The following is a 16827-nucleotide window of genomic DNA, read 5'->3' on the forward strand; positions in this document are numbered from 1 at the left end:
CTATGCAAACAATCTATAGTTTCAGTGTTCTTTATGTCTATAGGAAAAATCTCTGAGGGTAATTGTCACATCATAATGTGGAACTCTCGGTTCGCGACCATTCTAATCACATATTTGTAGGGCTAAAACAATTACTTGAGTTATTTGAATAATTCGATTACAAAAAATGATCGAGGAAAATTCTCTGCCTCGAAGCAGATCACTTGCATTACGTGCGAAAATTCTCTGCCTCCTATCGCCTGCGTTACGTGGCCTGCTCAGCTCAGGGATTATTATTTCACACAGACTGTTATTACTGAAGCGCACCCCCAGAATGATCTCATCATCTCTCTCTCGCACACACACACACACACTCCTGGTGTTAGGTTAGGCTACCTCACCTATCGCCTATGCCAGACATAATTATTAAAGGCTTTACCAATAATAATAACTGCATTACTGTAAGTTTCAAAACTGCAGTTTTGGAGGAAATATTTGCAGTTCTTATGCAGGAAATATATTAATTTACTTTGAAATGACTAGGGCTAGTTTAGCATGATTGTTGTGCATATTAATAAATTGCACTTAATAACGCAACATTATTTTTTATCCAATTACTCGATTAATCGATGAAATAATTGCTAGAATACTCGATTCCAAAAAGAATCGATAGCTGCAGCCCTACATATTTGTGACCGTACTCCTCAACATGCTGTTCAGGTGTGTCATACAGTATGTTTCATTCAAAATTGGAATGGGCTTTCCGACAAAAGCTCAAAATGTTTTGCGCCACATTGTGCTGCCCAGCGATACCCTAACTTTTACGTTTGTCAGAGTGCTGATAGGAACAAAAATAACACACACACTCACTCACTCACTCACTCACTCACTCACTCACACTCTCTCTCTCTCTCTCTCTCTCTCTCTTTCTTTCTCTCTCACATACGTTTTTGTCACACATTCTTTCAAGTGCTGATTTGTTAAGAGAGGCAGCATGTTTGCCTGAGGAAGTGCACCTATTCTAAGGTGATAATTAATGAATCACAGTCTGGCTAAACAAATTAGGTCTGTGACAGCAGCACCACATGTTTGTATGCACCGGGGCCTTATGCACGATGAGCCTCTCAACTCAGCTATTTAAGGGTTTTATGAATATGTATTCCGACTCTATGCATGATTTTGGAGGAAATATTTGCAGTTCTTATGCAGGAAATATATTAATTTACTTTGAAGTGACTAGGTCTAGTTTAGCATGGTTGTTAATATTAATATTAATAAATAACGCAAAATTATTTTGGCCTGATCAAAGTTTGACTTTTCCAGCTCACAAGCCAAAGGAGAGTTGCTAGACTACCCTGGCTGCCCTGTCATACATCAACATCAGTGTATGAGTGTGTGTGAATGGGTGAAGGCGAGGCATGAAATTGTAAAGCACTTTGAATGCTCGGAGTACTGCTATATGAATGAAGTGCATTTACCATTTGACATACCAGCTACCACCGACAAAGTCCTGGCAAAGCCCTGTAAAATTATCTCTAGAAAAAAGTGGGAAACCTGGTGTGTGTTTGTGTGCCTCAGGGTAACTGGGAATTGTCAGATGCAAGCAAGAGTGGAACGTAATCCGTCTCCGACATGACGCAACAATGTGTTTATCTGTGTGTTTTTCTATGTGCACGTCTCACATACTCCATAGAAATAGAAGTGACACATAAAAATAGGCATTCCTCTACATTTCCCCTCCGTAATACACACGTTAAACGCTGCTGCTGTAAACTGATACACTGACTAACGGCTTTCCATCGCTGACAATAGATGGACAATTGAGGGGCGACTGAAAGCCGCTTCAGAACTGGCTCTGGTGTAAACTGCCAGTGACTGGTTTTTCACACTACTGTACACTGAGGAGCCTTTTGCCTATTGAGCGTTTCAAGAGAGTTCCATTATCAGGATCATAGTTGTTCCCACAAGGCTTCCATTTTAACATTTATGTTATCTTAATGAAGTGGAAGTAGACTGGGAACAAAATAGAACGTCCAAGCATTGTTTTTGTTTTTCTTGTTGAAAGGGTCTATAACTTTCTTATAGTAAACACCAACAGTGTGGTGTGTTCAGAACATCATACTAAGGTAAACATTCTCAAAATGTTTTTTTTTTTTTTTTTTTTAATAACAGTTTTTTGTTTGCTTTGAGTTTACTGTGAGCATTTGTGCAAACACACACACACACATGGTCTGAGTGGATGGACACTGAAGCAATTTGGAATGTTTACAAACAAAACAACAGCAAAAAAAAAAACATTCAAATTGAATGGTTCAAAGAACTCGCATTCACCTCAAACGAGCGCCCCGCTTCGCTGAATTTGAACGTACCAAGGCAGTGGATGTCTGTGTTGCAATCAGTGTCACTCAGCAGGTGGCTGAGTTCTCACCGCTCTGGTTATTCCTTTGTGCATACGTCATGACGTTTGGGCTCACAGAATAAGAAAAGCTCTAATCACAAAAATCCACATATGTGGTGTGATCTGTAGAAAACCCTTCACATGGTGTACTCAAAAATTCTTTGCTTTGATTTTTGCTCCGTTTCAACCCTCTCTGGTGAAATTTCACCAACTTAAGATGCTGATGCCATCCTGGCAACATTCTGGACACTGTCCCCTAGCAAAATCCTGGATACCATCCTCCCAAAATCTTGGATGTTGCTAGGATGGTATCAGAATCATAAGTTGGTAAAATTGCACCATGTGATTGGTTTTCCTAGATCGCATTACATATATAAAACAATTTGAGTGACACAGAGCATCTCCACAATCCTCAGTAGTATGCAAGTGGCAATAAGGTGAGCCAGGGCATTGGGCTGTACGTAGTATTCATTATGCCATTTTGGTATTCAATGCATTAGCAATCTCTTAACTACAGATTGATCACGCAACTACTGAACATAACCAGTGTGAGGCCAATGCCTTTGGTTTTTTTTGCAGACCTTTGGGTACACAGACAACTGCAGATCTGATCTGACCCCGAATTGCATAAACATATATAGGTGACCTCTCCTGCATGTTGATGCCATGTATTTGCAAGCTCTTTGCAAGTATTGTGTGATGACCCGGTAGGTGTCACTCTCTCTCTCTCTCTCTCTCTCTCTCTTCTCTTCGGCTACCCAAATAACTAAGATAGTGTCAGACAGTCAAAGCACTTTGAGCTGCATCCTGTGTCGGAAAAGTGCTCTATAAATTATGCTTTATTATTATTATTATTATTATTATTATTATTATAACTGCATGAATTTGTGCTTACACCCCAGATCTAGGGCAGATCTGCCCCATAGCGTCTCCTGTGTGTGTGTGTGTGTGTGTGTGTGTGTGTGTGTGTGTGTGTGAATGGCCTGACTCTGACTGTGTAGGAGGCTAGAGTTTTTATTCCCTTTGGTTTGCTTTCCATGCAGCTTGCCTCGTGTTGGTCGTGTTGTTTCTCCTCAGCCTCCAGCCACTCTTGATTGGTTCGTAGCACATGGAGGCTGGAGAGGGGCGTATTCTCAGAGAGAGAGAGGAGAGAGAGAGAGAGAGGAGGAGAGAGAGAGGAGGAGAGAGAGAGAGGAGAGAGAGAGAGAGAGAGGAGAGAGAGAGAGAGAAGAAGAGAGAGAGAGGAAGAGAGAGTGAGAGGAGAGAGAGAGAGAGAGAGAGAGGAGAGCGAGAGAGAGACCAGAGGCGAATGAATTACGGAGGTGTAGGAGGATGTAGGTAGGTATGTATGCGGAGGCTGAGAGAGAGGGAGAGAAAGAGAGTTGTGGATTTGCATTAGTGGTGGATCATGTTGGAGGCAACAGGCAGGAAACGAGGCTTGAGGCCTAAGGCAAAGGGAGCATCTAACAGATGGGTACCCTGTCCCCACAAGGACTGAGATTATTGTTGTCTATTTATTTATGCATTTATTTAGCTACTAGCCACGATTTGGTGCTCCAACTTCATGGAATTGAGCCTAGTGTTTTTGCTATCTGTGTCACAAGGAAGGAAGGAATATTCTGTGTTCCTGACGGCTACAATGTTTTTGTTTTTTCCAGCATCTTGATAGGCAGATATTTTCGTAACTGGTTAGCTATTAATGCTGTTATTTATTTCCAGTACAGAGTGGAGTATGTGATGGTTAAATAGCAACAAACAATAAAAAAATTTTTTTAAGCATTTCTGAGGTTGGTATGAGTGTGGAGGGAATGTAACGGAAATGTCATTGACAAATATAACAAATATGGCTGAGGGTGGGCGGTTTAGATTGTTAGACCATTGTTTGTTGTTCTAAACAGAAAGGGCTTGAGATGATTAGAACAATGATCCTATTTTATTGTGTAAAATACAAACGCATTTGTCTGTAAAAATGTGTGCATTCCTTAGACACAAAGGGGGCCTTGGCGGCCGGAATGTTGAGAATCATCGGTGTAGAGAGCTTTTCGCTGACGGCTCCTCTGCTGTTTCCTCCACAGCACAAACTCCACGGCCACGCGTTCGTCCGCCTTCACGCGCCCTGGGCGGTGCTTGCCAGGGAAGCGGAGTTTCTGAAGATTAAGATGCCCACGAAAAAGGTGAGCCGCCGCTGCTCGGTCGCACCCACACTGACCCCAACCCCACGGTGTGGCGCGGCGCGGCCCAGTCGTGACTGCTACCAGCAGGGGCTCTGCGCCCAAGAGCCATTACGTGTGCTGCTTTCACCTGACCTGCCCGACTTAATGCCTACCCACTCCAGTCTAAATATAGGGGAGAGAGAGGGAGAGAGAGACTGTGTGTGTGTGTGTGTAAGTCTGTGTGTGTGAGAGAGAGAGAAACAGACATTTCACACATTTTTGTGTGCTTATGTTTGCTGATTTCTCTGTCTGTCTCACAATCATATATATATATATATATATATATATATATATATATATATATATATATATATATATATATATATATATATATATATGTTTGTGTGTTTGTTTATGTGTGTGTGTGTGTGTCTACTGTTTTCTAAAGATGACCATGCACATGATAGTGTTAGTATGTGTGTATGTGTGTTTATGTTAGTGCATACCGGTATGTGGTTGTCAATGTGATTTCTTTGTGTATCAATGAATTTGTTTGTGTATGAGTGTGTGTATGCATGTATCCCTGTGTGTGGACATTCTCGTGTGTGTGTGTGTGTGTGTGTGTGTGTGTGTGTGTGTGTGTGTGTGTGTGTGTGTGTGTGTGTGTGTGCGCGCGCGCAGGTATGGGCAGTATTTTAATGATATATGTTTTAAATTCATTCTTAAGTTACTTCACCTGGCATGTATGTCAAGTGTTTTAGTGACAAACCTGGGTAACCTAAGAGTAAGAGATACACTTTACAAAATAAAAGCCCTGTGGCCATGGGCCTCTTCTATTAGGCTAAACTGCGTTTGTGTGTGTGTGTGTGTGTGTGTGTGTGTGTGTGTGTGTGTGTTAACCCTAGAGTTATGATCTGAAGGAGGAGAAGGGCTTTGCGGGGACCCTGAGTGCGGTGTGGAGGAAGATGAACCAGCCCTTCCAGCCAAACGTCCCTCACCTGCAGAACCAGAGCCGCACCAAGTTCCTCTCTCATTGCTTCTCCCGAGAAAAGATGCACCTGTGAGAACCGTGTGTGTGTGTGTGTGTGACAGAGAAAATTATGGGGGATGAGAGGGGCCAGAGGGAGTGAGTGAGTGAAAGTGTATGTGTGTGTGTGTGTGTGTGTGTGTGTGTGTGTGTGTGTGAGTGAATGAAGGGGAATGATAGGGTGTAGAGTGATTGGAATAGGGAAAGTATGTATTGGGGTGGGGCAGCATTTGTTTTCGACAAGAATTGAAGAATGTGATGTCTGCAAACTCTGTCATAAAGTGCTGTAGTCAATGGTTGTAAACTGTATGAAGTGACTGATTGCAGGAAGTTCTCCGTCGTACGACGGATTTCCGTTAATTTGATCTCTGGTGGCTCCCTGTCAGTGCCTGGCCCTTAGAATCAGCCTAACTTCACCTCCCCTAACGGCACCCCTGGCACCAGGTTGCTGTGATAAATGGTTCGCGAATGAAATGAACTCACATGAAATTTAATCATATTTGCATTCTGCACACCCTTTAACTTGGTGAAATATCTCACAAACTCTTCACTCAAAACATGGCAAACCCTATATCACAATAAACTTACCGAATACTAGTAAAGCATGCCTCTGTACAATATGCAGTTCCCAGTGGCGTAGCATAGATATGCTGGGCCCCGGTGCAAGCATTTCCATTTGGCCCCCCCTCGAACACCAATCACACCCCCCGCGACTCAAACACACGCACACAAAATTGCATGTGTCTGATGGAGATTCACCAAAGTGATCAGAAAGAGCCAGGCACAGTGGCTACCTGACAAATCATCGCTACCACCTGTTAAACTGAATTCTCCCAACTTCTGAAACCAAAACGCAGATAACGTATAACCATAGAACAATTAAATAGCCATCAAGAAAAACACAGCAACTCATATGCGTGGCGCCTACACAATAACCACACAATTGCTTAATTTAGCCTAACAGTGTGGCACAGCGGTCAGATAGTCTTCCACAAAAAGGTCACAGAAAGTGCACCTCACATATGCCTACTCCATAAAAAAGCAGCCTGTAACTCACCCATTAGAAGAAGTTCACTCTACGGGCCTTCTGTTCAGCAAAGTCATTGATATATCGTTGAAACCCAACTGCCTGGCTCTGCTGTTCTTTAAGGAAAGCTTTATAGCCAATCCACTCAATCGTTCTTGTCCCATGCTAGCCTACTCCTTAGGTAGGACTAAAGTCAGAATTGCTAGCATCAACGCCAGCAGCAACATTCGTGTTTTTAAAAAAACTATTCAGTTTCATTCATTTGGATTTAGTCTCCTCCTGTTCTCGTCTTTCTTTTCTCTTCTGTGTGCCACTTTAATGCTTACTAATTGCTGATTGCATTGCTGATTATTATAACTAAGCTACAACACAGTTCCGGTTATGACGTGGATGTGAGAAGTCGCAAAACCCAGGTGCTCCGGTAAAATATATCATATGTAAATGTAAACCCGTACGTTTGATATAGTTAAAAGTCTTAGTCGAGTGATATAAGTGCAAGATATAACAAGGATCCAAAATGAAGTCGAGTAAACCTGGTTCAAGAGGTAAAGAGAAGAAGAGAGAGGGCGATTTGGAGTTAGCTCATGAGCTACCTGAAGCTCCAGAAATCCAATCTAGGGATGATGGAATTTTAGCAGCTATTCACGCTCTTCGAAAAGACTTCACTGCCCAGCTCAAAGAAGTTATCACCTCAAACCGCGAGATCAAAGAATCATTGGACTCCTTTTCCGAAAGACTAAGTGGCGCAGAATCCCGTATAAGTTCCGCTGAGGACCAATTGAACAACCTAGCTAACGTCTCTGCAACCACTCGGAAAAAGATGCTAGCACTCACCAAGTCAGTGGAGACAATTGAAAACCGACAGCGCTGCCTGAACTTGAGACTGGTGGGCTTGCCAGAAAACTCAGAGAAAGGTGACTTGGTATCCTTCCTCAACATGTGGTTCCCAGACCTCCTTGGTCAAGAAAATTTCCCGATTCCACCTTCCATTGACCAAGCCTTCAGACTCCCCAAAGCAGCCGCTTCTAAAGCCAACAATCTGAGCCAAAAACCTTTTCCTCGGGCGATTCTCGTGAAATTCCGCTGGTTGACTGACAGAGACCGAGTGATGAAGGCGGCCCGCAAGAAGAAATCGTTACAGTTTGAGGAGAACCGTGTGATGTTTTTTCCTGATCTATCCGCGGAGATCCAGCATGCGGAGGAAAATGTTCGATGGCGTAAAAACCTGAATGCATACTCTGGATATTGAGTTTGGATTACAGTTCCCAGCAAAGATGAGAATTTACCACAAGGGTAAACTGCTTACGTTTCTTACTCCAGCAGATGTAGAGGCCTTCATACAAGAGGTCGAGACAGAACGGTCTCAGACTGAACGGGACAATGACGTGAGTGAGTCTGGCTAGATTTCGCAAGCATGCTTGGATCCAACATAAATGAACGAAGCTTTGACTAAGCTTTAGTGGATAAGAGTATCATGTATCACATATTCTGGGTTATAGCTGGCCCCTTTGTGTTTAATTTTACATAATGTTATGGGTCAGTAATTATACATACTTGGGTTTACTTTTGTTTTTTTATACTTATTGATTTTGCCGGACATGGGTTCCACCCAAATTTGTTGAATGTTCTGTATCTGCTCCTTAGTTAAGGATCCTATGGTAGAAGAGGAGCTGATGGTATAACGTTAATATTACATAGGCTGGGTTATGAGTAATGTTCCTTTTCTCAATATTACTTCATGGAATGTCAGGGGTATGAGTAAATGAGTTAAAATTAAGCAAATACTGTCCAGACTTAAAAACCTCCAAGCAAAAGTCATATTTCTCCAAGAAACACATCTATTGTCAGATGAGATTGTCCATAAGGAAGAGAGATGGCCTGGGCAAATTCTAGCTTCTTGCTTCTTGTCACAGGCAAGAGGAGTAGCAATCCTTATCCATCAATCAGTCCCCTTTAGGATTCACAAACTTCTCCAGGATCCTGCAGGTAGATTTGTGGTGGTTGGGGGAACTCTTTTGAATCAGGAAATTATTCTTGTAAACGTTTATGGGCCCAACAATGACGATGCCACATTCTTTAGTAACCTCTTCATGACCATTTCCTTTTTTCGAGGTGAAATAATTATGGGTGGAGATTTTGTGCTCTTAACCCCTCTTTCAGGAAGATGCTCTCATGCCATTTGAAGATACAGTATTAGAAAATAAATTGACATACCTGCTAAACATTTCTTTAAATACATTCAAGTCAGAGACTTCATCTACAAGACCCAAAAAAGTAGAAAGTATTATGGTAAGCCCACACCAGAGAAGACTTATTTCCATCTTTTATAAGATTTTGTCATCTGGGTCTCCAGAGACATCTGAGGACAAGAGACTTGCTTGGTGCGCAGACTTAGGGGAGGAGATAAATGGGTCTGAATGGCAAAATATTTGTACCCAATCACAAACACAAACTTCTATTTCAGGTTTCAGATTATTACAGTATTAATGGTCAATGAGGCTGTATATCACTCCAGAGGTTTTGAATCATTTAAATATTCCTGACGTATGTATTAAATGTGAAACACATAAAGGGACGCTTTTCCATTGTTTATGGTCCTGTTCAAAAGTACAAGAATTTTGGAATGAGGTTGTTGAGACACTCATTCGTCAGAGGTGATTCTTCCTATGTGCCCAATAATGTGCGTTTTGGGACTCATACTCATACATTTGGGACATTAATCTCAGCCGAGCTAACAGAAAGATGGTTACCCTAAGCCTACTACAAGCCAGGCAGACTATTGTAAAATGTTGGAAGTCTATACAGAGGCCGACTACCAAAAGCTGGCTAGAGGACATTGTACATTGTAAGTTATAGCCATGGAAAAATAACATATTCACTGAAAGGAAAATATGCACTGTTTGAAGAAATGTGGACTTCCTTTTAGGACTTTGTTAAGGGCCCTCAATTTCTTAGGGCTCTAAATTGACCAAACAATCATTACCCCTGTACAATCGCTGGGATACCCACTGTCTAAATACTCCTTGCTTATGTACCAATGAGCGTGCCATTTGGTTTTGAGTGTTTGATTTATTTTTATTCATTTTATGTCTCTCATTATTATTATTTACTTTTTCTTTTTTTTTCTTTTTTTTCAATTTTAATTTTATGTATGTTTTTGTCTAGTAGCTTGTTTCTTATGTTTACTGTATTTGTAACTTCCTATTCCTTGAAAGGAGAAAAAAAAGAAAATCCAATAAAAACATTTGCTACAACACATCCAGAAGTAGCCTCACAACGTAATGTAATCACGAATGACAGGAAGTAAGATCATTGGGATAAACACATTTTCCCCATTCCCAGCAGGCCTTGTTCCTTCTGTAAAAATGGACAATAAATAAAGGAATTTAATAAGTTGCAGGTTTTTTTTTTTTAATTTCTAACTCATATTGTAGCCAGTGTTGTAACATCTGAACGTGCAAAAAATAAGGTCACCATGACTAATAGTTATAGGGCATCTGAGTGGTATAAATAGCTCTCAATCCTTTTCATGGAATATACTGTAGTGTGAGAAAAAATATTGATATCCGAGAACTGCCAATGTAATCACAGCTCATTTACAATATTGCCCGATGAGCCCGAGTACTTACGGGAGGGGGCCCATATCGGGGGCGTGGAAGTGGGCGCCATATTTTAATGTAAACTATTTATGTCAATACATACATTTTTGTAAATTCCTTAGCCACAGAGTATCATGGTTGTTATCAACAATTCTAGAGCGTAGCACTCTATAATCTTTGGTTCTTATATTGCCAGATTCCAGACAATCATACTTACACAGATATTAATATTTCTACTGGCATGCTTCCTTGCCTTCCTAGTGACATTACTGCAAAAATATGAAGAAAAAAATTAGATGCAATGTTTTTTTCTTGATATAAAGCCTGGCATAAAACATATGCAAATATTATCACATCATACTTTCTCAGATATGGTTAGTCCAGGCTGTCCTCAAAAATGTATAATGCTGAATGAGCTGTGTACGCGGCACAATTTTGGTTGGCCCCACCAAATCTCACTCCAATGCTTTTTGAAAAGTTGGCAGCCCTGGTACCATAAAGTAGCCGAAATAGCGTTACCACAACACTTTTCACTTTAATCCCTGTGACTGACCATTTTTGTGTGTGTGTGTGTGTGTGTGTGTGTGTGTGTGTGCGTTGTATTTAATAGCTTGGTCCATTTCTGTCTGTAATATCTCTAAGCCATTGTTTATTCTCAGGTACAACATCATATCCAAGGACACCTTCTTTGACAATGCCACAAGGAGTCGAATTGTGAGTCAAAGTCCCTTTCTCCATCTTTCTTCTGCTTGCTTGAGATAGAGAGTGTGTGTGTGTGTGTGTGTGTGTGTGTGTGTGTGTGTGTGTGTGTGTGTGTGTGTGTGTGTGTGTGTGCGTCTGTGTGTGTGTGTGTATTCGTGGTCAGAAGAACATACCACTCTGCACGGCTTTCGTGCCCCGATACAATATTATTGCAAATCTTTATGCTTTATGGTACAACCCAGTTTACTTATGGTAAACTGGGTTGTACCATAAAGCATAAAGATTATGTTCATAAAGCAAAGATTAAAGCATACAAGGCTATGTTCCATATTGTGGACTTCAGACCCAATATTATCAGAGTAGATTAATGTACTAAAAGGAAATTTATATAATAATATTGAATTGATAAATATTGTAATACGTGACCGTGCAAGGCGAAACCAGTCACTTTGCGCACGGTGCTATTTTGAGGAAATCCACGATAAACAAACGTATGGGTTAAAATGTTGAATTTCACGGAAAAACATAAGTTTTGACTGTTAAACCCTGAAATTATTTAGGTGAAGATTCAGTCATTCCCTTTGTCCACGCCGCTATAAGGTTTTACGGTAGAGCTAAAATTTACTCAATGTGTCAGCTCTCTATCGTTCTTGGCAGATGTAGCCGAATATGAATGTGAAATACTTCCCTTTCAGGGCACGAACTATCCTGGCGAAATATCCTGGCGTCATTTTAGGGACCAGGAGAAGTTTTCCATTGACGTATCGCAATCTGTGTACACAGAACTTCCTCTTCCCTTACTTCCCCGAAATACATTAATTATTCTATAGTGAAACCTTCCGAGGACCGTCCCAGGTATTAACTAGGGGGCAGAAAAAGACACTCATTGCACGGTTGATGAAACTGCACATAGTCAGTCATCCGCTTTAAAGACACGCTACCATATGGCTAATAATAACTGTGTCCTCACACTATGGCACGTGACAATTTACTTAAAAAGGTAATTTTTCTCCTCTTCTGGCGTATCGTGACGGGAGAACCATGCCAACTTTGGATGCCGTTATGTTAGCGATACTTTTTGCAATATCCTCAATATACATATTGTTGGAAAGCTTAGTTTATGACCGTTCATGTGAGCACACTAACTTCATTTTCTACATTTTACCAAAGCGACTGGTTTCGCCTTGCAGGGTCACATACTAGTACCACAGTGACCATACTGTGCCAAAAATGCTTTCTGTCTCTCTCTCTACTGCCTCTCTCCTGGGCTCCCCAGGTACATGAGATCCTTCGACGCACAGCCTGCACACGGACTAGTCAGAGCATGGGTGGGTATGGTGTGCACACACACACACACACAGACATATATATATACCGTATTTTCCGGACTATAAGTCACACTTTTTTTCATAGTTTGGCTGGTCCTGCGATTTAGGTTCAACATATATATATTTAAATATATGTTTTTTTCCTCTTAATGACACATTTTTTGACTGGTGCGACTTACACTCCGGTGCGACTTATAGTCCAGAAAATAAGGTATATATATGCATACATATACATACACATATATACACACACACACACACACACACACACACATATATATATATATATATATATATGCATACATATACATACACATATACACACACACACATACACACACAGACTAGCCAAGCCTGAGGGGGAATCCCAAAGAGTGTCAACCCAGGCTGGGCAGGGAGAGAGTGGGGATGGACAGCTATAGGGGTGTGTGTGTGTGTGTGGGTTGTTGTGGTGTGTGTGAGGGGGTAGTGTGTGCTGGTGGCCCCTGCTACCATATGCTCTTTTGGAAGCCACTGTGGAGCAGAAGGACAGAGCCGGCAGCTCTGAGAAGCAGGCGGAGATGTAGGCACACACACACACACACACACACACACACACACACACACACACACACACACACACACACACACCAGAGGCGATTGGTCTAAGACTACAGGGGAAGCTCAGCCTCCTCTAAAATATCACGGTAAATCGCATCAAATAACACTATTACATTAGCTTCTAGCCTACTATTCCAACTAGAACATGCTGAAAACATGTTCATCTTCATGGCTAGTTTGTTCAGCAATAAGGTTTTGTCGGTCATTTATCGTGATTTCGCACCCTTAATACATTGCTGTGACGATACGATCCATCAAAAAACCATGCAAAAAACCCATAGACGCTCGGAGAGGCACTTACAGAGTGGGCTGATCTCAGTGCAGAAAAGCTACACGTTTATTGGACAAGCGCCACAAAATCGTCATTTCGAGGGAAGCCCAGCGTCTCTGGGAGTGAATGGGACAGTGGGATGGCCTGGACGCCGAGCTTCTGTATGATGATTGGAGGAACCGTGATAGAGGCTGGACTCTTTTTGATTGACAGCATATGTCGTGATCTGACAGGAAGTGGTTCAAGTTCAAGGGATGCGTTAACGTTAGTGTTGACAGGTGAAGTCGAGAGGCAAGGAAAGTTGCAGCTCAAATTCTCATAATTTGGGAGCAATACAGTCGGTTTCTATTTGTCTTTGTAAATAGCATAGGCTACTGTAAATAAAACCGTAATGTGGAGTTACAGAGTTTGTGACTTGCTTTTGTTTCAGTTGTGTATTTAGGCTAAGTTACGTAGCACGCTATATAACGGTGTAGGCTACATGATGCCATGCTTACTCTATAGCCTACTGTTTGGCCTATTCTGGGTTTTGGGATAATTTTTGCCCTCAAAGAACAATATAGCGCCTTAATAATATTAATTTAATAATTGACCATCAGAGCTTCCCCTGTTCCAAAGAGCAGCAATCGTCACTGACACACACACTGTCTGAGAAGCAGGCAGAGATGTAGGCTAGCGGAGGGATGGATTGAGAACAGACAGGGTCACAAGCTCTCTTTTTCTCGCTCTTTTTCTTTCTCCCTCTCTTCCTCCCTCTCTCTCTCTCTCACTCTTACACACTCATACACACACACACACACACCCACACCCTCTTTGTCCCTCTCTCTTTGTTTTGTCTGTATCTCTGTATGTTAGTCACTGAATCTGTCATCTCTGGCTTCATCTTTGTCGTTCCCACCCTCCTATCATCTCTCTCTAATTTGTCTGTCTGTCTGTCTTTTTTCATTGTGATCGCTTTCTCTGTAGTTTCAACTCTGAGAAATGGGCAAATGAAGGGTTGTATAATAGAGGAAAAATCTTCTTTCTCAAATTTTAGTTCAATGTTCTTTACAGATATCTCATTGGATATGGGTCAAGATAACAACATATTCCACACAGACGCAATGTACACTCTACATTGGTGTTAAACATAAGGCCTTTGTCCCCAGGGCTGTCCAGCTCCTAAACTCCAAGCCCCCCGCCCCCTAATCTTTGGATTATACTACAACACTCAGTAGATTGATGACTGTTGCACTCATCCCATCCCCTTCCCCCCTTTTTTAATATATTATTTTTAACTTATTTTATTGATGTTGTACTGTATGTGGTGGAATATGCTGCTCTTTGTGCCATTTAATTGCCCCCTGGGGATGAATAAAGTAATTTGAATTGAATTGAATTGAATTGAATTGAATTGAATTGGCCTGGGTGCCAGATCAGGCCCGCCAGCAGGGTTCATGCTAACCTTAGGAAGGAAAAATATTACAAAAAAAAATAAAAAAAATAGATCCAGTGGTCCTCAACAATGTCTCTAAGCAATGAGCAATGAACATTAATAAGCAATGTCCCTTTAATATGATAAATTGATGAAACCTAGCGCTACAAACTATCCTCAGGAAGGAAAAGGCCAAAAAAAACTGACATGGAAGTGGGGGGTATTTCAAGAGGACAACAGCAGTCTATGACAGGAGTGCATGATTTGTACTTGTTTTTGTATTTGTACTTGCTCATAAGGGGGTATAGTAAAGTAGATCATCAAACAATACTCTGATACCCATGCAGAAAAATGATAATGACCATGACAATGACAGCCCCCCATGAGGTCTTATTCCAACAAATATGGCCCACTGCCTGTGTGAGTTTGACCCCCCTGCACTACATCAACAGATACAAAAACTCAGGAGATACGGGAAATCTAAATTTGTTTGTCTATATTATATACACACAAGTTACAATGTTTCTTTTATTTTATGGCAGGTTGTGATATAATATGCAGCTCGACTTGTGGCCACTGGTGCTGTTGTGACTGCTTTCGTTGCTATTTATTCAGGGACATTCCTACATCTTTTTCTTCATGATGTAAGGTTGTTTGTGCCAGTGTCAATAATAATATGTGTGACATCTTTCAGTCTTTGATCCTTGAGTAGCTCAAGAGCACTCATTGTGGTTAGGCACCAAAGTTTTATCAATCTTTTCTTTGGGAAGAGACTGTTCATATTTCAGAATTTTCCATTAGAGTCACTTAGAAGGATACTTTCTGGATTATTTTGTTCATGTTGTAGTTGTTGTGGAGTCTACTTCTCTTTCTCTCTTCTGCCTAGTAGTTTTTGGAACCTGCTGACAGATGAGTTCATTGTAGACATTCATTCATTGTAGACATCTCCTTCTACCTGGATGATGTTTTAGTATCCTCCTTTTGTGGAGGATGAGAGAGCTGATGTTGGGAAGGGGGAGGGCTGGTACCGGAACAAGGTTTTGTTGGATTATTGTGGTACTAGAACAAGGTTTTGTTGGACTGTTCAAATAAAGAAAAAGTACCTGCACACTGTTGCTACTGCTCCCGAAGTGATTTATTAAACTGCGTTTTGACCAATGTTGGTCTTCGTCAAATGTAACACCTGGTGGAACACCTGACGAAGGCCAACATTGGTCGAATTGTTGTGTAATAAATTACTTCGGGAGCAGCAGCAACAGTGTGTGGGTACTCTTTCTTTATTTCACGGATCTACTTTACCCTGCATCTGTACTAAGTTGGATGTGCGTGCACCGTCTGCTATTTTGTTGGACTGTTCCTCAGCTCTTCCCTCAGCACTAGAAGGTCCCTCTGGAGCTCTTCAGAATTTTAAGGCCCTTATAGAGCTCTTCAGAATTTTAAGGCCCCTCTGGAGCCCTTCAGAATTTTAAGGTCCCTCTGGAGCTCTTCAGAATGTCAGTCTACTGGTCTTTCTTGTCCCTCTGGACTTTCCCAACATGTCTCATGTGCTTGTCTTTGAGGCGTTGTATGTCTATCTGCAAAGACAGATTAGTCTCTTTCATGTCCCCCTGGAGTTTCCAAACATGTCGGATATGCTTGTCTCTGAGCCGATGCGTATCTATCTGCAAAGACAGATACAGTAAGTCTCTTCCAGCGCACCTACCCATAATTCCACACATTTGATTTTGCAAACTTTCTTCAGCTATGAGGTTAATACACAGGAGCAGGCTATGCTAAAGAATGCATTTCTTATCTTCAGTCTTTATGATTTAAGCACGATCTGATGCTGATTTATTGGGCTCTGTGGTAAATACAGTGATGTGATCTATACACAATATTATTTGGTTTTATTTGCCGCGTAACATCGCTTAGAGCACCTTTAATTCCTTGCCATTAAAGGGACACCAGGCAAAGTTTTCGTGTTAATTACTCATCTTCGAAAGTCAGTATATGGTTAAATGACTCATTACAGGGCAAATGAAGACTCTCTCGCCCGCCCCTACTGCCTGTAGGAAGAATATCCCGCTTGCAAGTTCTGTGTATCATACCCGCCGACTGATCAGTTTACATCCTGCATACAGCACAGAGGCAGGAACACTAGCGATTGTTGCAAACGTGTTTATAATGGCAGAGCCAGCGAAGAAGCAGCGAAAACCCTTGACGGAAGATGCAAAGAAAAGGAAAAGAGCTTCAGACCGAGCGAGGGGGAGTTTCGTAGAGAAAAAGCATCAAGCTTGCCTGGTCTCTTTAAAGTCAACAAACTCCAAACTCCCTCTCTAGAGTGGACATT

The 16827-nt window shown here is 41.5% G+C and overlaps 1 protein-coding gene across 1 annotated transcript in view; it reads left to right on the forward strand.

Moving 5' to 3' along the window:
- The window catches only part of ano2b (anoctamin 2b), a 131872-nt gene that overhangs the window by 13509 nt on the left and 101536 nt on the right, over positions 1 to 16827 (forward strand). The window contains exons 4-7 of the mRNA XM_076297204.1: positions 4453 to 4551; positions 5436 to 5590; positions 10843 to 10897; positions 12162 to 12213. Coding sequence (XP_076153319.1) covers positions 4453 to 4551; positions 5436 to 5590; positions 10843 to 10897; positions 12162 to 12213 — 361 coding nt within the window. The remainder of the gene's footprint in view (positions 1 to 4452; positions 4552 to 5435; positions 5591 to 10842; positions 10898 to 12161; positions 12214 to 16827) is intronic.

This window comes from Alosa pseudoharengus, unplaced genomic scaffold (assembly GCF_046254945.1).
Source record: "Alosa pseudoharengus isolate Yale_2024_CS ecotype anadromous, Long Island Sound unplaced genomic scaffold, YU_APseudo_1.1 YU_APseudo_1.1_scf_20, whole genome shotgun sequence".
Taxonomy (NCBI): domain Eukaryota; kingdom Metazoa; phylum Chordata; class Actinopteri; order Clupeiformes; family Clupeidae; genus Alosa; species Alosa pseudoharengus.